The following is a 23,671-nucleotide window of genomic DNA, read 5'->3' on the forward strand; positions in this document are numbered from 1 at the left end:
ACTTCTATGCTTCCTAAATTAAACCCTATTCCCTATAACAGACTACTTTTGACCAGCCCTGGTCAAAAGTAGTGCACTAGGGAATAGACTTTCATTTGGGACGCAGACATGATCTACAGTCACATAATTGCAGTAGAAGGCAGAGTACTCACATATTACTATGATATCATCGCAGCATTTCCATGACTTCACAAAGAACTAACGCAAATATTACTACTCAGAAACAGAATTATTATGACCGCATGGTAGTATTTTCATGAAAACCCAGTAAGACATCACTAATGTACTACATCAGTAGTATTTTCATGAAAACCCAGTAAGACTACTTACTACAAGTTTTGACATGATATTATGACTATTATGGCTACAGTACTAAATGTTAGTATGACATCATGTTATTATTACCAATACAGAAATATGTTATTATGACATAATTGTCCATGATTACATAGGGGACTTAAAATTCTAATATATATAGTATCATTTTATATTCTGAGATTCTCCTTTCAAACCACATTTCTTCATACTAAAGTTGTGTGGCATTTTCACAGGAAATGATCCAGACTGGATGATGATACTATTTAATAGTGTAAAGGCAAGTGAAGTGGACTGACCTGATGAAGTAGGGACAAGTGAAGTGGACTGACCTGATGGAGTAGGGACAAGTGAAGTGGACTGACCTGATGGAGTAGGGACAAGTGAAGTGGACTGACCTGATGGAGTAGGGACAAGTGAAGTGGATGGACCTGATGGAGTAGGGACAAGTGAAGGTTGTTCCTTAGTCTCACTGGTCCACTTGCAACTGGAGAAACATTCCTATCACTTTTATCAACCTCTGCACATTTCTGTTCACAATAAACAGAAGAAAGAAAACAAGGCCAGGGATATAACTAGCAGTTTACAGAAAACCTATAACCTATACCAGTGGTTCCCAACCAGGGGTACTAGGACCCATGTACTTGACCTATCCACCGGGGGTACTTGAGAAGACTCATGAGACCATAGGCTTACTGGTAAAATGCACATGAGGGGGTCCTTCAGGGGTACTCCGGGCAGAGCAACATTTAGTTAGTGGAACAGTAACTGAAAAAGGTTGGGAACCACTTACCCACAGTATACTGTGCAGAGGACCTTCATGATATTGGTGAGTGAGAGCACATGGGGAAGAAACAGCTCCAATCTTCATATTGAAACAAATGGCCCACAGAGCACTATACAAACACTGCATCTCTGTTGTGTTTTAATTTTACATTGAGGACTGACAGTCTGAGTCAGTCCAACAAACACTCAGACACATCCCTCTTCATCTGGGATGTTAAATACAAACCAGTCCCTCTCAGTCACAATGCACGCTTCATGTAGCTCCTGAGTGGCGCAGTGGTCTAAGGCACTGCATCGCAGTGCTAACTGTGCTACTAGAGATCCTGGTTCGAATCCAGGCTCTGTCGCAGCCGGCCGCGACCGGGAGACTCATGGGCGGCGCACAATTGGCCCAGCGTCGTCCAGGGTAGGGGAGGGAATGGCCGGCAGGGATGTAGCTCAGTTGATAGAGCATGGCGTTTGCAACGCCAGGGTTGTGGGTTCGTTTCCCATGGGGGGCCAGTATAAAAAAAAATAAAAAATGTATTCACTAACTGTAAGTCGCTCTGGATAAGAGCGTCTGCTAAATGACTAAAATGTAAATGTAATGTACGACTCAGTAATAGAAGCACACTGTACATTTACACAATGATATTAGACGGCGCATGCCATAATATCCGAGGTGGGAAAGGTCACAAGCTGATTGGCGTTCCATTTCCTGCTGTGAAGGCCATTACCTAAGCACGATCAATAGTCAGCAGCAGCAGCCTGGGGAGTGGCAAGGACAGCGTGTCCCCTCCTCAGCGAAATGACTTTGTCACCACCTTGTTTACAGCGAGAGCGCCCATGGTGTTCTGAATGTAATGCGAACAGGGCAAGGTGCCCAGATTCAAATACGCGACCATCATTAAATGTGTTGACCCGGTGACAGATCTTAATGAAGGTGGTGTAAAAAACTATTAAAATAAAATAAACAACAACATACGCATCAGTGTCATTCAGTGAATCATAGGAACCATAGTATTGATTCTGCACGGATATGATCACTAGGCCTACACACATGGAGTGCACTGTATTTTCAATGCTACAGAACTACTGTCTAAAGAGTTTCAAAATGACTTTCAGCATAGCGTGATCAGCTGCTTTACAGTATGACGTGACAATGCTGTGTAGCAGGATGTCCTTATCAGTGTTGAACCACAGAGAGATAGGGGAGGGACACATGTCTGACAGTATGGATAAGATCTGTTACGACCTCTACAGGGTGGGGCAGGGAGGCTGTCATAGCAGAAGAAAAACATTTGTAATAAAGGTTTTAATAATTGCTGAATTATGTATTATGACTGTGTGTGTGTGTGTGTGTGTGTGGTACCTGGTGGAGGGCAGGAAGTTGAGGATGCTGTTGAGTACGTATTGCAGGTCGGCATGGGCCTGCTCTACCAGGAGCACCAGGGCATCACAGGGCATCTGGTCATGCCTGCGTCTAAGTAAAGGAGAAAGAGATCAAGATTAGACCTCAAATAAATATATTCCTGTTTTTGTGCTTTCAAATAACTTAAAACGAAAATAGAATGGAGCTCTCCTGTTGGAAACAAAAGTACACAACAAAACAAAGATTATTTAAGAGGATGCCTGGCCATGTTTCAAAGAGCTCTCAGCGGACTGACATGACAACCTATGAAACAAGAACAGAACTGCCCAAAGACAGAGCGATGCCCCAAACTCTAGCCATCTGCTGTGTCATATACAACTCACCTAATGCACTGTGTACCTACACTGAAGAACAGCCCCCTAGCAGGAACTGTACCTGCATCCATTTGAAAGACGACCCCTGCAGTGTAAACTAAAGCTCTGACAGGAGGCACTGGCCTGCGGCCACTGACATAATTTTGCATGAATTTAATGCATTATTCACGAGACACCTTGACCTTCCCAAATACAGAAAGATGACGAGCTCCCAAGCAGTTTGCTAGTCGCTACATTGAATAAATTGAAACTTTGACCATCTCAGGTTGTCTTCCCATTAAAGATTGACAATGAGTCAGAGAGGACAGACGAGTGGAGTGGACTGACCACCAGATGGTTATTGTCAGGGCCTAGCCCTGGCTGCCTGGCTGACTGATAGCCAGAGGGAGATCTGTATGTTATCTGAACAGAGGGGGAATATGATAGACAATGTAGGCCCCCCCCCCACTGCACCCCACCCCACCCCCACCCATTCCCCCTATATTAAAGAGCTGATAAGTGACAGGCCGACAGTGTGCAACAGCCAATTTACAGCCCCTGACGCAGCTATAGCATTAACTCTCAACGACTTAACAAAGCAGCCATAGCAACATCCACACTACTGCAGCCCAAGCTTATAACCCGGTAAGGCCCTCATATTCAATGCTAAAAGTAGACTTCTGACAACTGCCTTCTACAAGTTGGTGTTTATGGTTGAAACTGATCGTAGGCCTTCTTTGTGAAGTGACTTTGACTTTGTGTTAAAAAGAGGACAGAATCCACCACAATGTTATTACACTGCACAAGGTGTTCCGTTCCATAAAATGACATTTTGTTGTGAAGGGATTGAAATGTAGCCTAAATTGTTGTGCGGTGTGTTGTTAAATGTAAGAGAAAATGGGAGGAATAAACTAACATTCATATTCTTTGAGTGGAAAAACTAAGTTGTGGTTGTTGAATTAGGCCTAAGCAAGATGGCGTTAAATCATTTATGGATTGACATAACTACATTCAAACATATTCACCTTGCTAGTCTAGTTTAGCTTAGCGGCAGGTAGCCTAGTGGTAAAGAGCGTTGGGCTAGTAACCGAAACGTCACTGGCTCGAATCCCCGAGCCGACTAGGTGAAGAACCTGTTGATGTGCCCTTGAGCAAATCACTTAACCCTAATTACTCCTGTAAGTCGCTCTGGATAAGAGCTTCTTCTAAAATGTCAAATGTAATGTCTATGTTGAGCTTTGACCACCAGATAGTCTAAAAATAAATGTTATTTCACTTGTGCTGCATAGCACATTTTCTAAACTCAAAGAAGGCTTATAGTCAGCAAAACACATGTAAATGAAACTATTCCAGGGGTTTCTAGACTGCATGTAACTTGTTCACTAACAATGTAAACAGGCCTGCACTGCTAGCTCGGCATTGCTAGTGTAAACAATGTGACATTGTTTAAATAGTCATCCCTGTGCCTTTGGAAGTGACAGTCCTGATGCTTGTGGATAGCAGAATTAACCATGGCTTGATGCTTGTCCTCCAAAATGATTTAGTTACTGGTTAAGGCAGGCAGGCAGAACACATAGGACATTCTCTTTACATTTTCAATGGGATACATTTGATAGAATTACCACAAACTCTACCAACAGTGTGGCATTGACTGTATAGTGGCCTAACTTAGCTAGCTGTCTAACTGCTGCGCCTGGGGTTACTAGAGACAAAATATATATCACTGGAGGGTGCTGAGGGGAAGATGGCTCATAATAATGGCTGGAATGGAGTGAATGGAATGGTATCAAACACACATGTGTTTGATACCATTCCATTCACTCCATTCCAGCCATAATACTCCATTCCAGACATTATTATGAGCCGTCCTCCATTCAGCAGCCTCCACTGATATATATATATATATATATATATATATATATATATATATATATATATATATATATATATATATATATATATATAACATCATGATAACATATATAACATCATGATGAGTTTCCTGGAACAGAGCTAAATTCCCTGATGCCAAAGATTGTCTATTATATTGACAAGACATTCAAGTGACTGCTCGAACAATGGAAATACATGTCCTCAAAGATGGAAGGCAGGCATGAAGAGGCGAGATCAGGTGGGACCATTCTAGCCATTGAGAGGGCAGATACATGTGTGAACAACAGGCCATAGAGCTAGGTAGAGGACTCATTTTTGTATCTGTGCCATTTGCATCTGTGACAGCATGGGCAGCGCAATTGAGGCTATCTCCATTTTAAAGTAGTCAAATATCTTCTTCTTCATTGGCTGATTGCTCCCAACTCATAGGAATCCCCATCCAGTTGACTAATTTAAAATGGTTGAAGCCCTCAATGGCAATGTCCATGCTAAAATGGGTTATATCCATGATGAGTCCTCAATGACAACAGGCACAACTCCGATATAAAGTTGTTTTTGGGTAAGGTACCGAAATGCGACGTGCGTCCACTTATATCAGTGCATTCGTAACAACCTAACCATTACGAAACTTATATTCAATCAAATAAGCCTCACGTAGGAAGTTAGCAATGACATTTTTGTTTACCAAATTCGACACTCTCATTCACTTCCATAAAAAAAAATCCTCACTTCGTGGGCTTATTTTCGTGGACAGATGATGGGCGGCGTAAAACCTCTCGCTTCGCCTCTTCCTCTGTTGATGCTTGCAAATACAAAATATATGTAGCTGAGCTAGCTAGCTATTAAGCTACAGCGAACTTTACATCTTAGGTCACTTTCACTTTCAGCTAGGTTAATAATTTTGAGGACTTGATAACTTGCAAAGAACACACGCAGTTGGCAGTACAAACTAACAGATCGTCTGTGTAAATTAGCTGGCCACTGTTAAATAATGTTAGCTATCTTGTAGCACTTCTGCAACATCACCGGTGCGCATGAAAGCATATTCCAGTTGAACATAAACACAAAACATGCAGTATTTAAAACGTCTATACTTTTACATTACAGATTTAAACTTTCAGGCTAAAAAAGTTACATTAATATCATAGAGATAGATAGAGGACATTTGGACATCTGACTACAACAGGGTCACCAGTAGGGATCAGCCAATGAAGATGGACGTCCCACCCAGTTTACAACATTAAAATTATGGAAGCCCTCAATGGCGCTGCCCATGCTGATACCGCTTTTTGGCCACTAGAGGCCTCTATCATTCTCTACGACCAATATCTGTACCTCTGGCCCAGATCTGCCAAAAACACAGGTACGGTGTGCAGTAAGGGTGAAATGGGTATGGAAAACGAAATTGAATAATTGAGAGTTCCATACAATGTCATGAAATCTTATTTGAATAAATAATTAAGTTATAATTTCATAAATAAGATTCCTATTTTTCTGACATTCATATATTTAAACGTGCATTGATTTGGATCTAGCCTTTACTGATGAAGAGGAGGAGGAGGAGGAGGAAGATGAGGAAGAGGAGGAAATGGAGGAGGAGGAGGAAATGGGGAGGAGGAGGAAATGGAGGAGGAGGAGGAAATGGGGAGGAGGAGGAGGAGGAGGAGGAGGAGGAGGATAGGAGGAATCATTGGACACACATCTTGTGCATCATGTAAAATACCAAATTGCCACAAAAAATACTATTGTAGTGTTAGATCAACGTTTCACTCAAATGTGGTTTTAGCATGTTTTTTTCATGGTTGTTTCCTTCATTTCAGCATGCAAGATCATAACAGAGATTGTCTTTTTAACTGCAGTAAATTGCTGTTATCATTAAAAGGAAAATGTTTTTCAAATAACATTGTTGATACAGTTGAAGTCGGAAGTTTACATACACCTTAGCCAAATACATTTAAACTCAGTTTTTCACAATTCCTGACATTTAATTTAGTAGTGGTTTCTTTGCACCAATTCGACCACGAAGGCCTGATTCACACAGTTCCCTCTGAACAGCTGATGTTGAGATGTGTCTGTGACTTGAACAATTTTTAAATTTGGAGTGGGGGGTAGATCAGCTTTAATATTGCAGATAGATTGTAACTTCCATCAATGTAATTGTCTGCATCACTTCCAATCCCCCATATGTTTTTATTTCTCGCAAATATATATACATACACATACATACAGTTGAAGTCAGAAGTTTACATAGCCAAATACATTTAGCCAAATACATTTAAACTCAGTTTTTCACAATTCCTGACATAAAATCCTAGTACAAATTCCCTGTCTTAGGTCAGTTAGGATCACCACTTTATTTTAAGAATGTGAAATGTCAGAATAATAGTAGAGAGAATGATTTATTTCAGCTTTTATTTATTTCATCACATTCCCAGTGGGTCAGAAGTTTACATACACTCAATTAGTATTTGGTAGCATTGCCTTTAAATTGTTTAACTTGGGTCAAACGTTTCTGGTAGCCTTCCACAAGCTTCCCACAATAAGTTGGGTGAATGTTGGCCCATTCCTCCTGACAGAGCTGGTGTAACGGAGTCAGGTTTGTAGGCCTCCTTGCTCGCACACGCTTTTTCAGTTCTGCCCACAAATGTTTTATAGGATTGAGGTCAGGGCTTTGTGATGGCCACTCCAATACCTTGTCTTTGTTGTCCTTAAGCCATTTTGCCACAACTTTGGAAGTATGCTTGGGATCATTGTCCATTTGGAAGACCTATTTGCGACCAAGCTTTAACTTCCTGACCGATGTCTTGAGATGTTGCTTCAATATATCCACATAATTTTCCTTCCTCATGATGCCATCTATTTTGTGAAATGCACCAGTCCCTCCTGCAGCAAAGCATCCCCATAGCATGAAGCTTCCACCCCCGTGCTTCACGGTTGGGATGGTGTTCTTCGGCTTGGAAGCAGCCCCCTTTTTCCTCCAAACATAACAATGGTCATTATGGCCAAACAGTTCTATTTTTGTTTCATCAGACCAGAGGACATTTCTCCAAAAAGTACGATCTTTGTCCCCATGTGCAGTTGCAAACCGTAGTCTGGCTTTTTTATGGCGGTTTTGGAGCAGTGGCGTCTTCCTTGCTGAGCGGCAATTCAGGTTATGTCAATATAGGACTTGTTTTACTGTGGATATAGATAATTTTGTACCTGTTTCCTCCAGCATCTTCACAAGGTCCTTTGCTGTTGTTCTGGGATTGATTTGCACTTTTCGCACCAATCTCTCTAAGACAGGACGCGTCTCCTTCCTGAGTGGTATGACGGCTGCGTGGTCCCATGGTGTTTATACTTGCGTACTATTGTTTGTACAGATTAACGTGGTACCTTCAGGTGTTTGGAAATTGCTCCCAATGATGAACCAGACTTGTGGAGGTCTACAATTTATTTTCGGAGGTTTTGGCTGATTTCTTTTGATTTTCCCATGATGTCAAGCAAAGAGGCACTGAGTTTGAAGGTAGGCCTTGAAATACATCCACAGGTACACCTCCAATTGACTCAAATGATGTAAATTAGCCTATCAGAAGCTTCTAAAGCCATGACATCATTTTCTGGAATTTTCCAAGCTGTTTAAAGGCACAGTCAACTTAGTGTATGTAAACTTCTGACCCATTGGAATTTTGATACAGTGAATTATAAGTGAAATAATCTGTCTGTAAACAATTGTTGGAAAAATTACTTGTGTCATGCACAAAGTAGATGTCCTAACCGACTTGCCAAAACTATAGTTTGTTAACAAGAAATTTGTGGAGTGGTTGAAAAACGAGTTTTAATGACTCTAACCTAAGTGTATGTAAACCTCCGACTTCAACTTTAAGACTGAAACCTCATTTTCCAGGAAATGGTCGTGTGAAGAAATATTTCTGTTCTGCTTGAATTTTAAATTAACTGTGTTGTAACCTTGAACAAAGTAGGATCCTTGCCTTGGGGTTGCCTTGGGTTTCGGACTCTTCAGGTAAAATGTATCTGTGAATGTGCTGGATGAGTGGCTTGGCCAAACCAGTCCTCCCAGAGCATGATGGTGTTGATAAATCTGTGGGCTAAACAGGTGAAACCAGTGCTATTGAATTAGTCCTAGTGTTACATTAAATGTCTAGGAAACCAAAATTAAATTGAATCCTGAAATCTAATTAAATCATTTTGAATTATAGTCACTGTCATCGGTTTGTTCGCTTGGGATAGAGTTTCTTCAGCAAACATTCTGTGTGCCATACAAATATTTAACTTTACTTGATTTGATGTGATTTGGATAGGTATATTGTAAAGTCAGTATGGCCAAAGCTGGCTTGGTTAGGTTTGGCTTTTCTCTGGACTTTTTGTTTTGACGGACCAATGAGGAGTCGATACTAATTCATCCTGTCATGGTGCTTTGGTTTGGCACTGCATGCACCATGACCTCTGCCCCCTGCAATCGGTCACCTTTTTGTCCTCGCCTCCATTCTAGTGAAATTAGGAGCTTTCAGAGTAGGGCACCACCTGACCTGATCTTCAATAAAGTAATTATTACCTCTTAAACAATAATCCATGTGTTCAAGCAGAAGCAACATCAAGGTGCCACAGCAGTGACAGTAAAGACAATAGTTTTTCAATGGGGAATGATGAACAGTTGGTTAGTTGTCAAATCCAACAATTCTTAGGTCCACATGGTTAGGTCTATCTTTTGCTGTTGGCACAACTGAAGAACACACACCTATCGATGGAAAGTGGAAACTGACCAATTGCATTCATTGATTTCTCAATCATTCAGATTGATCCCGAGTGGCGCAACGGTCTAAGGCACTGCATCTCAGTGCTTGAGGCGTCACTACAGACCCCCTGGTTCAATTCCAGGCTGTATCACAACCGGCCGTGATTGGGAGTCCTATAGGGCGGCGCACAATTGGCCCAGCGTCGTCCGGGTTTGGCTGGTGTAGGCCGTCATTGTAAATAAGAATTTGTTCTTAACTGACTTGCCTAGTTAAATAAAGGTTAAAAAAAAGATCATACTTGTATGTAGGCAGGATCAGAATTTGTAGGCTATTTGGAGTATAGTTCAAAATCAAGGTGTTTATTTACTTGGTTGTCACATTATGGACGGAGATGATGGAATGGGCATTATGGGAGGAGATGCTGGAATAAAACATTATTTATTTATTTATTTTTAGTCATTTAGCAGACGCTCTTATCCAGAGCGACTTACAGGAGTAATTAGGGTTAAGTGCCTTGCTCAAGGGCACATCGACAGATTTTTCACCTAGTCTGCTCGGACATAAATAGTTATCTCTTTTGGGGCGGTGTATGAAGTATTGGTGTATGAAGGATTATGTTGATTCAATTACTATTTGGGGAAATGTTTGAATATATTGACATCCAGTTGTAGGCTAATAGATACTTTTTTTTTAAACAACTAATAGCAGACTGTATATCATGTTGGATATATTGGATAATGTTACAGTATCAAGCGCTCCATGTTGGGAGAGTGCAAATAAATGTATGTTGACTGTTCATGCAGAGAGCTGGGTGGCTCAGTCTAGTCATCAATGGCTTGAAAGCATGGGGTAATAATCACTTGCCTATGTTGGGAAGTTGTGAGGTGATTTAACTAGAGCCCATGCATTGGTTCTCTGCGCGTGTGCGCTGTCTCATTGGTTGTCTTCCCCCTGCTCTGTCTGTGGCGCTTGTCAGTGCACAAAACAGCGCATGCGTCTTACTTTGCTCCTCTCAGTCTGAAACTCCGGGGTTGAGTTCAATTAGGAGAGACCATGTCCGCCATCAGCCATCTGCACTCCTATATCTTCTCATTTAGAACAAATTCTCGATGAAATAGCGGTAGCACGCGGCCTCGAGAATGGCCACGTCGGTGAGTACACTGCTCGCGACCATGCTTAGGCAGGGTGTGTTCCAAGGTATTGTTTTCTTTGCTCGAAGAAGGCGGTATTGCCCGGCGCGTCTGAGCAGAAGATTTCCAGCCATATTTATATTGATATTCAAGTACAGTAGAACTAGTTGAGGAGCGAAGCGCGTCTAGAATGTTGCATATCTCACGTATAAAGTATGTTTGCGAAAGTGATACTTGGAAAGTAAAATCGTGAAAAATGTCTACCCTGGCAAATTATAGCCTACTTTTAATAGTTTTTCGGTGTTCAAAAGCCTAGGCTACTTCATGAACATATTAATGTCTTTATAGTGTAGGGAAGGCTATAGACACCTTGCTTTCTTTGCTGAAATGCAAAGCAGAATAGAGTGCAAGTGATTGTGAGTAGACCTATATCAAATCGAAATATGTTAAGGTGTGAGTTTTATTTAATTTATTCCAAGCATTGAGGCTGACACGGGTGCCAATTGAGACCATGTATGGTTTTATTCGTGGATAGATTTAGGTAGGCTGTACAGCATGCCATGATGCCAGCCTCCGATTGGCAACAATATGTGATATGATTTTGGATGTTCCAGGGTGCTGTTCAGGTGAAACTAGAACTCGGACATCGTGCCCAGGTCAGAAAGAAACCCACGTTGGAAGGCTTTACGCACGACTGGATGGTGTTTGTCCGAGGACCAGAGCACAGCAACATTCAGCACTTTGTGGAAAAAGTAGTTTTTCACCTGCACGAAAGCTTCCCAAGACCAAAAAGAGGTAGGCATATAATTTACCCTGCTTTTTGAGTTTTACTATCATAATATAATAGACTGCTTGATTTTAAAGCAAAGCCTATAGCAAAAGCCTACCACTCCGGACAAATTAAGCCTATTGCATTTGTGTGCGCCACCATCCTTGGCGGGGTTCATTGAAAAATACATTATGTTTTTGTTATAGCCTTCACTTTGCAAAGTTTGTAAATGGAAAATATTTTCATTTCCACTCCCCCCCCCAAAAAAACTTGCATAATTCATTTGAACAAGCCCACCTGTAGCGCGTGCACAATTAATTAGATGCGCAATTGGATACTTTATACTGTAAACATCTTTGATCGTCATAGGATAGAGGTCCCCTTATCATGTGTATATCTACAATTAAAACAACCTGAGAGGTTAGATTAAAGCGATATGTATTTTATTTTATTTTTACCAGTTTTATTAGAATAGGGTAGTAATTCTGCCACACAAGCTGTATAAAAGATTGGGCAACCCAAATGAACGTGAGAGTAAACTGCAAACGGTAACAACGTTGCTAGGTGTGGCATTAATAACTAGAAAGGCTAAATGTGACCACTACCCAGCATTTGGTGATGGTAAAGGGAAGATGGGTTGTTCAAACAGTGGAGAGCACAGTGGATGTTTAAGCGTTTGGCATGGCTGGAAGGGATCAATTATAATATTTGTTGGTTTGGGATTTTTACCTCCTTTTCCTGCTGGTGTGTTTTGAGTGTTCTTTGGCGTGACAAGTCCTGGGAAATGTGCCAAAGTCGATGCCTGGGAGAGACCCTGTCATATTAATTACATGCGACTCAGATTGCCAGGGAACATTTGCAGTTTATTGGGAACAGTTGTAAGATCATGGTGTTGTTCAACCTTTCGTTATTTACTCTCCTTTAAAACGATAAACCCATACTACTCTCAACAGTGAAGAATAGTCATTGCATCAAGAAAAATATGCATTATACAATGTACAAAATGGGGTCTAATAGAAATGTGTTCATAGCCTGCTGAGGTGCAGGAGAACAGCTATCGTTTACTAAATAAATACAGTATTTTGAGTAGGCTATTCTTTGTTAAAACTCTTATACTTTTATGCTTTCACCCCTGTATAGTATAAATATTAGTGACTTGATTGTCCACATACCTATTACGTTATCCAGGGAGTTGGCACAGTTCACAACATGGTGTCATTGGGATGTTTACCTGCATCACCTGTAAGTGTCCGAAGCATTCCATTGACAGCCGGCCCCTGTGAGCTTTCATGATGTTACCAATACCCTATAGAAGCCTATAGTGATCTGATTTTCACTCCTATTCCTAAAATACAAAAAACGTCACACGAATTGTCACCGTTTTAACTGGATGAATGACAACATAGCCTATTACTATATTAATGAAAAGGCTGGTAGATTTGAACACAACACACAAGACAAGCATAGAACCAGCCAGCCACCACCATAAGGTTGTCTCGCTGGTGCTGCATATGCTTGGTCCCTGTTCACTGGTGCAGGTAGGCTACAGTCTGTCGTACATGGTTGACTGTACAAACCCCTCTCTGCCAACCCCCCCCCACACACACATACACACACACAACCCACCAAAGGATGCTTTTGAGTCTGCTCTTTGTGGTGCAAAGAGACAGAACAGCCTGCTAGACTAGTGCCAAGGAACGAGGTTGAAATCATTTAAAAGAGAGAAAAGCTTTCTTTCACTGAGAGAATACTGTCTCAGAGAATGCTGGATTTCGGGTGCAAATGTTATAACCCATCTGTCAGTGGATTGGATGTGGTAAATCACCACAACAACACTAGTATGACTTTGATAAGAAAGTAACCTCTCAGTCTTGCAAGGAAAAATACATAAAAATTGAATTGTAAGTTGTCTTGCTACTGGACTTTTGAATACAAAAATAAACAGTTGCTGTTAAATGTTTAGTTATTTCTTCATTCATAACCCCAATGTCATGTACTGTTTGATCTGCAATAGCTGAGCTACAGAGCTTCATTTGAACATGGTGCCGAGTGAATTAGAAATGTATCATGTACTTCATATGATGTATTTGGTTACGACTCTACCTTGACCATCAGTTTCCTGCTAAATCATTTAGCAAATCAGTCTTCTGTCAATAAACTGGAAAGTCTGGCCATTTACATGCGTGTTAACAAGAAACCTTATTTTTCCCAATTTCAACGCGCATAAATCTATAGTGTGCAAATAGAGGAGAGGGGGTCAAGGGAAGGGCTAGTAGACAACGTGTTGCTTGTACTTGATGCTCCAAAGTGCTGCTGCTTGCATGCTTCAATGTGTGCAGTGAATTCTTGAGGCGTATGTAACCGATCTCTTCACAAGTCGGAACACCTGAAAGTTTGTGGTTAGCAAAAGTACTTATTTATCATCCAGTACTCTGATTTATGGCATAGGAATTGATGCACTTCAAAGCTCATGAGAACAGATGAGGTGTGTTTATTTATACCGGTGTGTGACCTTCAAGCAAAACGCGCAAATCAAACTAGCGTTCCAGATACGGAAACGGCACTGCGTGAGATGTATGTTCTGATGAAGGCCCTTTGATGACGAGGTGAGCCCAGTGAGGGTCCCCCCCCCTTCTTGATAAATGTTGTGCTGGGCCAGGAGAAAATGTCCCAAAAACCCAGCAGGAAGATGCTTAACCTAGTCTAAATCATCTGATATGACACATGCCATGAGATCCTAGCCCAGTCCCTAGGAGGTGAATGGTATTCTGGTACTTCTGTGTGTTTCAAATTGTAAAAGTACTTCCTGATTTCTTAGGAAGGGTTTTGTTGAAAACTTAGGCACAATACATTTGGAATGCGTGGGTGGTGAGTGACTTAAGTTTCTTTTGAGGCAGTTTTGGAGAGTGAGCAGTGTTTCCACCGTTGGGTATAGTGGTTCGTTGTTACCCTCGTCGGCACAAGTGCTGTCTCACTTATCAAAATGTGATGTTGCCAACAGTGACATTATTTCAGTTTTTAAGGCAAGGTCAGGGTTTTCAGGCAAGGCCATGGCTTTAAATGCTTCCAGCCTTGCTTAAACTCGTGTGAAAATGAAAGCACATTTGGATCTTGTTTGCAAGGATGATGGATTTGCAGCTTATCACTGAATTTGACCAGTTGGCACCCTCCTTTTAGGCTGAAACCTGCCTTGGCAAGTTCATGCAGTATCATGGTTAGCAAACTACCATCTCAGATGTCTTGTTCTGAAACTTGGTGGTTTCTACCTGTTAGGGGAGTTCACCTGTGTTTTGATAGTACACCTACATTTGACAACAGTAGAAAGATACTCTTATGTTACGACAGGATACATTTAGCATATGTAGAATTGAATGAATCAAGCTTTAAGACTGTTCAGTAGCAGTGCGGCATTGGCACCCTCTCTCTGTGTTATTCTGTTGGGTACAAGAGACGTCCACAAGCCGTCTTCAGCCCGGCCGAAATGTATGGTGCCCTTGTAAGGTAAACAATCAGGCTTATTATTTTGTATCCTGGGAGGTTCCCCCTCCTCCACCCCTATCCCTCTCCGGTACCTTTGATCAACATTGGGCCCCTGATGGGCGAAGCCAAAGAAATTGAGGGGAAACCTTGTAGCATAGACAAGCATGTGTTTGACAGTTTTAATACTAACAGTCTCGCTGAGTAGTCTCAAAAGGGCGCAGCTGCCTGCCCCTACTCCTGCAGAGAGACACAGACACTCCTTCCAAGGATGTGCAGCTCTGCATTAGGTCACTCTTCCACTCTTTCTTCCCTCTTTCTTTCTCACTTCCCTCCTTTTCTTGTGAGGCGGCTAAACGCTGGCTATACTGTTTTAATATAGTCCATCTTGCAGCTGTTGTGGATTACACTGGTGCCTTCTCACTTGAAAGGGAATCTTTTTGCTCACCTTGCTTTGAAAAATGTCTTGTGGACGGTTGTACTTCTTAGCCATCCTAAATGTGAAAAATGTGGCGCAAATGTAGAATAAAGCAGGCTATATGTGAATTAGGAAGAAAAATGCCGATAACATTTGTCACAACAGGAGTGGTCAGTAGCCGTCCCCGTTCCCCATTGTTCTGCTCTCTCTGTTAAAGCTTCCAATTTGGAGTTTTATGGCCAGCAAGACAGTTAAACAGACCTGAAGAAAATGGCTATGATTGGCTGCCATGCTGTGTAGCCTTGGAAACCTGATATTTAGCACTGTGAGAAGGACTGGAGGAGTGTAAGACCAACCCCATCCCAAAATAAATGGACTGGAACATGGTTTGGTCGGCCATTTTTACCTTGGGCTTCACCTGTCAAAGCATACATACAAGACTTGATTGTGTCATGGTATTCTTCTCTGAACAAAATCTCCCTATTTTACAGATTTGTTTATATCATGGTAAAGTAGCCTATTTTGCATAAAGAATGATATGTATAGGCGTCATGTAGGCATATTCATGCTCTTACATGCTTCAAAGCCAGTGGGGAATAGCTGGCCTTTTCCCATGACTCCTCAGTCATAATCGTAATTCAAAACCTCCTTGACAGATTTAAGGCATGATAGTAATATATCATGATTGTTGGCTCTATGGGAAGTTTGATGCTTTATTGATTTTAGGGAGCTGAGTGGATCACATTTGTGTCACTCTCTAAATATATTTCCCTGTGAAAAGATGCTGATGGCCGGTGAACTGATAGTTCACACTGGCAGAGACGTAAACAAGGTATTGGGCAAAACGGGCAATAAGAGCGTTGTTCTGAATCTTATCCTCTATTCCTATTTTTTTGCTTAACCAACCTTTCATTTACTACTTGTTTGGACGGTTCAAGCTTCCGACGGTTCCAGCTCACATCACTTTTACTCCTCTGGCCATGTTGTGGTGCATAGGAAGCGAACTGGAGACGTTACTGTAACTCTCCTCGCACGTTCCTCACAGCTGCACTGATTTTCAGTTTCAGTCCAGGAGGGGAAGCTGCTTCCCCTCAACACATTAAAATGAATGATGCAACAGTCTGTAAAGTCACAGTGCCGCTTCATTATCGCCGGCAGTTGGGCCCAGGCGTTCAGGTGTTGCCGTGGCTACGGCCGCTGCGAATGGCATCGCTGTCTCAGTGGAGCTCACTAACCTCGAAGTTGGGTCTGGACTGGAACCGAGAATGAGATATTTTTGCATTGAGCTCCAATGGCACATGCTGCTTTGGCACTTTAAGCACACTATTTGGCGGCATTTAATCAAATCAATTTTTTTTGTTATATGCTTTTTAAATAACAGGTGTTGACTAACAGTGACATGATTACTTATGGGTCCTTTTCCAACAATGCAGAATTAAAGATAAGATAAATATAAATAGTGACGAGGAATACAGTGCATTCGGAAATTATTCAGACCCCTTGACTTTTTCCACATTTTGTTACGTTACAGCCTTATTCTAAAATGGAATAAATCGTTTTTTTAGTAACTGTTGCAAATGTATTAAAAATACAAAACTGAAATATCACATTTACATAAGTATTCAGACACTTTATTCAGTACTTTGTTGAAGCACCTTTGGCAGCGATTACAGCTGTGAGTCTTCTTGGGTATGACGCTACAAGCTTGGCACACCTGTATTTGGGGAGTTTCTCCCATTCTTCTCTGCAGATCCTCTCAAGCTCTGTCAGGTTGAATGGGGAGCGTCGCTGCACAGCTATTTTCAGGTCTCTCCAGAGATGTTCGATCGGGTTCAAGTCCGGGCTCTGGCTGGGCCACTCAAGGACATTAAGAGAATTGTTCTGAAGCCACTCCTGCTTTGTCTTGGCTGTGTGCTTAGGGTTGTTGTCCTGTTGGAAGGTGAACCTTCGCCCAGTATTAGGTCCTGAGCGCTCTGGAGCAGGTTTTCATCAAGGATCTCTCTACTTTGCTCCGTTCATCTTTCCCTCGATCCTGACTAGTCTCCCAGTCCCTGCCACTGAAAAACATCCCCACAGCATGATGCTGCCACCACCATGCTTCACCGTAGGGATGGTGCCAGGTTTCCTCCAGACGTGACGCTTGGCATTCAGGCCAAATAGTTCAATCTTGGTTTCATCAGACCAGAGAATCTTGTTTCTCATGGTCTGAGTGTCCTTTAGGTGCCTTTTGGCAAACTCCAAGCGGGCTGTCGTGCCTTTTTACTGAGGAGTGGCTTCCGTCTGGCCACTCTACCATAAAGGCCTGATTGGTGGAGTGCTGCAGAGATGGTTGTCCTTCTGGAAGGTTCTCCCATCTCCACAGAGGAACTCTGGAGCTCTGTCAGAGTGACCATTGTGTTCTTGGTCACCTCCCTGACCAAGGCCCTTCTCCCCCGATTGCTCAGTTTGGCCGGGCGGCCAGCTCTAGGAAGAGTCTTGGTGGTTCCAAACTTCTTTCATTTAAGAATGATGGAGGCCACTGTGTTCTTGGGGACCTTCAATGCTGCAGACATTTTTGGTACCCTTCCCCAGATCTGGGCCTCGACACAATCCTGTTTGGGAGCTCTACGAACAATTCCTTCGACCTCATGGCTTGTTTATTGCTCTGACATGCACTGTCAACTGTGGGACCTTATATAGACAGGTGTGTGCCTTTCCAAATCATGTCCAATCAATTGAATTTAACACAGGTGGACTCCAATCAAGTTGTAGAAACATATCAAGGATGATCAATGGAAACAGGATGCACCTGAGCTCAATTTCGAGTCTCATAGCAAAGGGTCTGAATACTTATGTAAAGAAGGTATTTCCGTTTTTGATTTTTTATAAATTTGCTGAAATGTCTAAACCTCTTTTCGCGTTGTCATTATGGGGTATTGTGTGTAGATTGACGAGGGAAAACAATTATTTAATCCATTTTAGAATAAGACTGTTTAACGTAGCAAAATGTGGAAAAAGGGAAGGGGTCTGAATACTTTTCGAATGCACTGTAAATACACAACAAATAAAAATAACATGGCTATGTACAGGGTGTACCAGTACCGAGTCAATATGCAGGGGTATGAGGTAGGCTAATTGAGGTAGTTATGTACATATAGGTAGGGGTATATTGAGTTGGTGCAGTAATGGGTCAATGCAGTTTTATCATGTTTTGAGATGATGCCTCATAAGATGTGCAGGTAATATTTCATGAATAGTGTCACTTAAAAGGGATACTTCGGGATTTTGCCAATGAGGCCCTTTATCTACTTCCCCAGAATCAGATGAACTTGTGGATACCCTTATGTCTCTGTGTAAAGTATGCATGAAGTTAGAGGTGGTTTCACGAGCCAATGCTAACTAGCATTACCCATCTGCTAGCAGATACCCATAGACTTCCAGTCATTATGCTAACGCTAGTTAGCAACTTGTTTCAAACTGCACGCAGAGACATAAAAATGGTATCCACGAGATCATCTGACTCTGGGGAAGTAGATAAAGGGCCTTTCGGCATTAAGGGGGCGGAATGAGGGAGTTGGCAGAGAAGCGTTAATGGATCTTTCTGTGGAAACAGACTGACAGTGAAGGACTCTTTTCAGGCTCTTTTGTTATTCTGTAAAAGAAGCTCTCCGACAACCAGATTAAATAAACTAAGCACACACACACACACACACAAACCTGCCCTATTCCCACCATAGTGGTGGCTTAGCTTAATGATTGGGTCAGTATGTTGGCCCCTGGAGTTGTAGCATGAAGCCTTTTAACTTTCCTCTCCTCCCTTTGCTGTGGGTTCCCTAATGTGATCATGTCTGGCTTTGATATTAATGGCCATATTGTCTTTGTCTGCAACGTAGAACATTCTGATTCGTTTAGGGAAGTCTGGATTTGGAGATTGTGGTAGCCTAGATGTATGGTTCAAATGTTAGTCCAATTTAAATGTTGAAGTTGTCAGGATATTGGGAGTGACGGTGCATGTGTGCGTGACTATACCAGTGTTTACTAGTGGTAATGACTTTCTGAAGGGGTATTGCGAGAAAATTACTTTCAAATCAAATTGTGTTTGTCACATGTGCCGAACACAACAGCTTCACCTTACAGTGAAATGCTTACTTACAAGACCTAACCAACAATGCAAATAGTCTGGGTAGCCATTTGATTTACCTGTTCAGGAGTCTTATGGCTTGGGGGTAGAAGCTGTTAAGAAGCCTTTTGGAGCTAGACTTGGCGCTCCGATACCGCTTGCCGTGTGGTAGCAGAGAGAACAGTCTGACTAGGGTGGCTGGAGTCTTTGACAATTTTTAGGGCCTTCCTCTGACACCGCCTGGTATAGAGGTCCTGGATGGCAGGAAGCTTGGCCCTAGTGATGTTCTGGGCCGTACGCACTACCCTCTGTAGTGCCTTGCGGTCGGAGGCCGAGCAGTTGCCATACCAGGCAGTGATGCAACCAGTCAGGATGCTCTCGATGGTGCAGCTGTAGAGCTTTTTGAGGATCTGAGGACCCATGCAAAATCTTTTCAGTCTCCTGAGGGGGAATAGGCTTTGTCGTGCCCTCTTCACAACTGTCTTGGTGTGTTTGGACCATGATAGTTTGTTGGTGATGTGGACAGCAAGGAACTTGAAGTTCTCAACCTGCTCCATTACAGCCCCGTCGATGAGAATGGGGGCGTGCTCGGTCCTCTTCTTTTTCCTGTAGCTTAGAATTAGAAGCGTGTAATATCTGAAAATGTAGCTAGCTAGATTATCTTACCCGTATACATGGATGGACGCTTCTCCCTCTCTGTCATGGATGCCATGGTTGCCCTTAGTTTGAAGATGTAATCCGGTGACAGGCGTTTTATACCACAACCTTCTGTGTTGTCTTTTCGACTCTGTCTGCATATTTGCATTCAAATGCCTGAATTTTCTCCATCTCCTTAGCTATCATACTCTGCTTCCACTAGGCATTCCACTGATTTCAAAACTCAGTCCTCCAGAAAGTGGAGAGCAACACTTTTGCAGTTCTACTATGTGATATCTTTCAGAAAAGCCGCGTTAGAAGGGATTACATACACATACTGACCAGCTCATGTTACAGACAGAAGCTTGCTACATGGCAGACCAATCCGAACTCCTCTCTCGGCATTTCCAGGCCATCCATTATCTCAGCCAATCATGGCTAGCGAGAAGGTTCCTATCTTTTTCCGTGGCTAAACCAACTAGGCTCGTAATTTTAACAATTTTATTCGTATTTACATATGGCATACAAGTTTGTTATTAAGGCACATGAAAGTTCACATGTTCCAGAAGGCATTTCTGCCCCCAATTTTTTTTTGTTTTTATAAAAAGTTTAGAACTGACACGTGACATACGCCTAGTTTCCTGAAACTAGTCACATATTAGTGTAGCCCAAACTGGTCGGACGCTACAGACGTTTTCGTGAGAAGACCGATTTTCGAGATGTCTCATGGTCTGACAAACACTGCTGTAGCTCTGCCACTTTCACTGCAGATGCGGAAAGCCAACATCGGCATATGCAGTGGATTGAGACGCAGCCCATGCAAAAAAAAAAAGATCTCTAGCTTAAACACAGATTTTTTTTAATGCTAATTCGATATCTGCGGGTCCGGTGTGAGCTGAATCAGGAGGAGGTGTTAATCGCTAAGCAAGCAGCGTGATGTCCTTTACACTAGCCTTTCCTATACAGGTGCTGGATGCACACACACACACTTGCCACTTCACACATACAGTGCATTCGGAAAGTATTCAGACCCCTTGACTTTTTCAAAATTTTGTTATGTTTCAGCCTTATTCCAAAATTGATTAAATAGTTTTTTCCTCATCAATCTACACACAATACCCCATAATTACAAATTTTAACATGTACATAAGTATTCAGACCCTTTACTTGTTGAAGCCCCTTTGGCAGCCTTTACAGCTTCAAGTCTTCTTGGGTATGACGCTACAAGCTTGGCACACCTGTATTTGGGGAGTTTCTCCCATTCTTCGCTGCAGATCCTCAAGCTCTGTCAGGTTGGATGGGGATCGTCACTTCACAGCTATTTTCAGGTCTCTCCAGAGATGTTCAAGTCTGGGCTCTAGCTGGGCCACTCAAGGACATTCAGAGACTTGTCTCGAAGTCACTCCTGCGTTGCCTTGGTTATGTGCTTAGTGTCTTTGTCCTGTTGGAAGGTGAACCTTCGCCCCAGTCTGAGGTCCTGAGCAGGTTTTCATCAAGGATCTCTCTGTACTTTGCGCCGCTCATCTTTCCCTCAACATCCCCACAGCATGATACTGCCACCACCATGCTTTACTGTAGGGATGGTGCCAGGTTTCCTCCAGACGTGACACTTGGGATTCAGGCCAAATAGTTCAATCTTGGTTTCATCAGACCAGAGAATCTTGTTTCCCATGGTCCTTTAGGTGCCTTTTGGCAAACTCCAAGCGGGCTCCATGTGCCTTTTACTGAGGAGTGGCTTCCATCTGGCTACTCTACTATAAAGATTGGTGGAGTGCTGCAGAGATGGTTGTCCTTCTGGAAGGTTCTCCCATCTCCACAGAGGAACTCTGGAGCACTGTCAGTGACCATTGGGTTCTTGGTCACCTCCCTGACCAAGGACCTTCTCCCCCGATTGCTCAGTTTGGCCAGGCGGCCAGATCTAGAAAGAGTCTTGATGGTTCCAAACTTCCTCCATTTTAAGAATGATGGAGGCCACAATGTTCTTGTGGACCTTCAATGCTGCAGACATTCTTTGGTACCCTTCCCCAGATCTGTGCTTCGACAAAATCCTGTCTCGGAGCTCTACGGACAATTCCTTTGACCTCATGACTTGGTTTTTGCTCTGACATGCACTGTTAACTGTGGGACCTTATATAGACAGGTGTGCCTTTCCAAATCCACATTTTCTAAAAACCAGTTAGATGGGGTATTGTGTGTGTGTGTGTGTGTGTGTGTAGAGGAAAAACATTAATTTAATCCATTTTAGAATAAGGCTGTAAAGTTACAAAATGTGGAGAAGGGGTCTGAATACTTTCTGAATGCACTGTACACACACCCACACAATTTCTACACACATCTTGGCTGAGGTAATTGGGTCTCCAGCCCTGGGGCTTGACATGACATGACATTCCTGGTCTCAGACTGATTATTTCCCATTGGAGATGTCCAGAGTGTAAACCATTGCTCTCCCGCGATTCTCTCTCATGATTTGGGAGGTCTGTCAGCAACACCCTCCCCTGGCAGAAGCCCGTTTGGTTTCCCCCTCTTCTCACTCCCCCCTTCTGCCTGTATCTTTACCTCAGCGTCACCCCAATACCACAGTCATGTCAGAAAGGCATACATTCTTCCCTCCTGCCAGCCAGCTGGATGTTGGCTCCACCGATTTTTGTTCATTTAGTTTAAGGGGGCACAAAGTTGTGATATGAGAGAGAGGCTTTTGGCGAAGTTGAGAAACCGCAGAGAATATAGTGCCGTCAGTTGTAGTTTGGCAATTGACATCGGTCCTTCTTGGGTTTCAAGTGTCAACTGTTTGGATTTGAGGCAATTGGCCTTTTTGGCATTGAACCCCTTTTTTACTTTTTAAGGAGGCTGTATACATTTTACAGTCCAAGATTGTTTCATAGTAAAGGTGTTTTATTAATCGGGGAGAGACTGAGTCGGTCGACGGTCAAATCAAATTAAATGTTATTGGCTATATGCGCCGAATACAACAGGTGCAGACATTACAGTGAAATGCTTACTTACAGCCCTTAACCAACAGTGCATTTATTTTTAATAAAAAAGTAAAATAAAACAACAACAAAAAAGTGTTGAGGGAAAAAAAGAGCAGAAGTAAAATAAAATAACAGTAGGGAGGCTATATATACAGGGGGGTACCGGTGCAGAGTCAATGTGCGGGGGCACCGGCTAGTTGAGGTAGTTTAGAGTGAGGTAGAGTTAAAGTGACGGTACTGGGCATTCAAAGATAGCTAGAGGTTAGCAACTGCTCATGCTGTGTTGGGGACCGTCAGTTCATTCTACTGTTTCCTAAAGACCACAGGATCTGCACTGTCACAAAGCTCCAGTATTACTTGATGTTCCCAGCACTGGACAAAGCCCACCCCTTACTGTATAGCAGAGGTACCATCAGCCGCCCTTCCTCCACCTCTTCTCTTTCCCCCCTCCAGCCTCTGGCCAGAAATCAAAGAGCTGCAGGAATTTACCAGTAATTGTTTTACGACTCAGCAGAAATCATACCTACTTGTATAGGTGGAGCACAAAGGTCCCGGGCCGTGAAACTGCAGGCTGCCTGCCGCTGCTGTTGCTGGCATGAAAGGAGTGGGAAAGGGGAGGAGGAGGTGGGGATGGAACGGGGTGGGGGGGCCGCCGCCGCCGCCTGAAAAACAGGAACTGAGCCGTAAATGCTCACTCTCCCCTGGTTTTGTCAATGAAAGCGAGGGTGGAGGAAGT

The 23,671-nt window shown here is 42.7% G+C and overlaps 1 protein-coding gene across 3 annotated transcripts in view; it reads left to right on the top strand.

The window, feature by feature from the left end:
- The first annotated feature begins 3,355 nt into the window (after positions 1-3,355).
- LOC121571167 (protein AF-9) overlaps positions 3,356-23,671 on the top strand; it is a 59,258-nt gene continuing 38,942 nt past the window's right edge. For 2 of the 3 annotated variants that reach the window (XM_041882502.1, XM_041882503.1), the window contains exons 1-2: positions 10,452-10,585; positions 11,179-11,359. In XM_041882502.1, coding sequence (XP_041738436.1) covers positions 10,574-10,585; positions 11,179-11,359 — 193 coding nt within the window. In that variant the 5' untranslated portion in view covers positions 10,452-10,573. Of the gene's footprint in view, positions 3,451-10,451; positions 10,586-11,178; positions 11,360-23,671 lie in introns of those variants that run through there. The other variant, XM_041882504.1, reaches the window with a different exon arrangement.

The sequence above is a fragment of the Coregonus clupeaformis genome, chromosome 8, assembly GCF_020615455.1.
Source record: "Coregonus clupeaformis isolate EN_2021a chromosome 8, ASM2061545v1, whole genome shotgun sequence".
Classification (NCBI taxonomy): domain Eukaryota; kingdom Metazoa; phylum Chordata; class Actinopteri; order Salmoniformes; family Salmonidae; genus Coregonus; species Coregonus clupeaformis.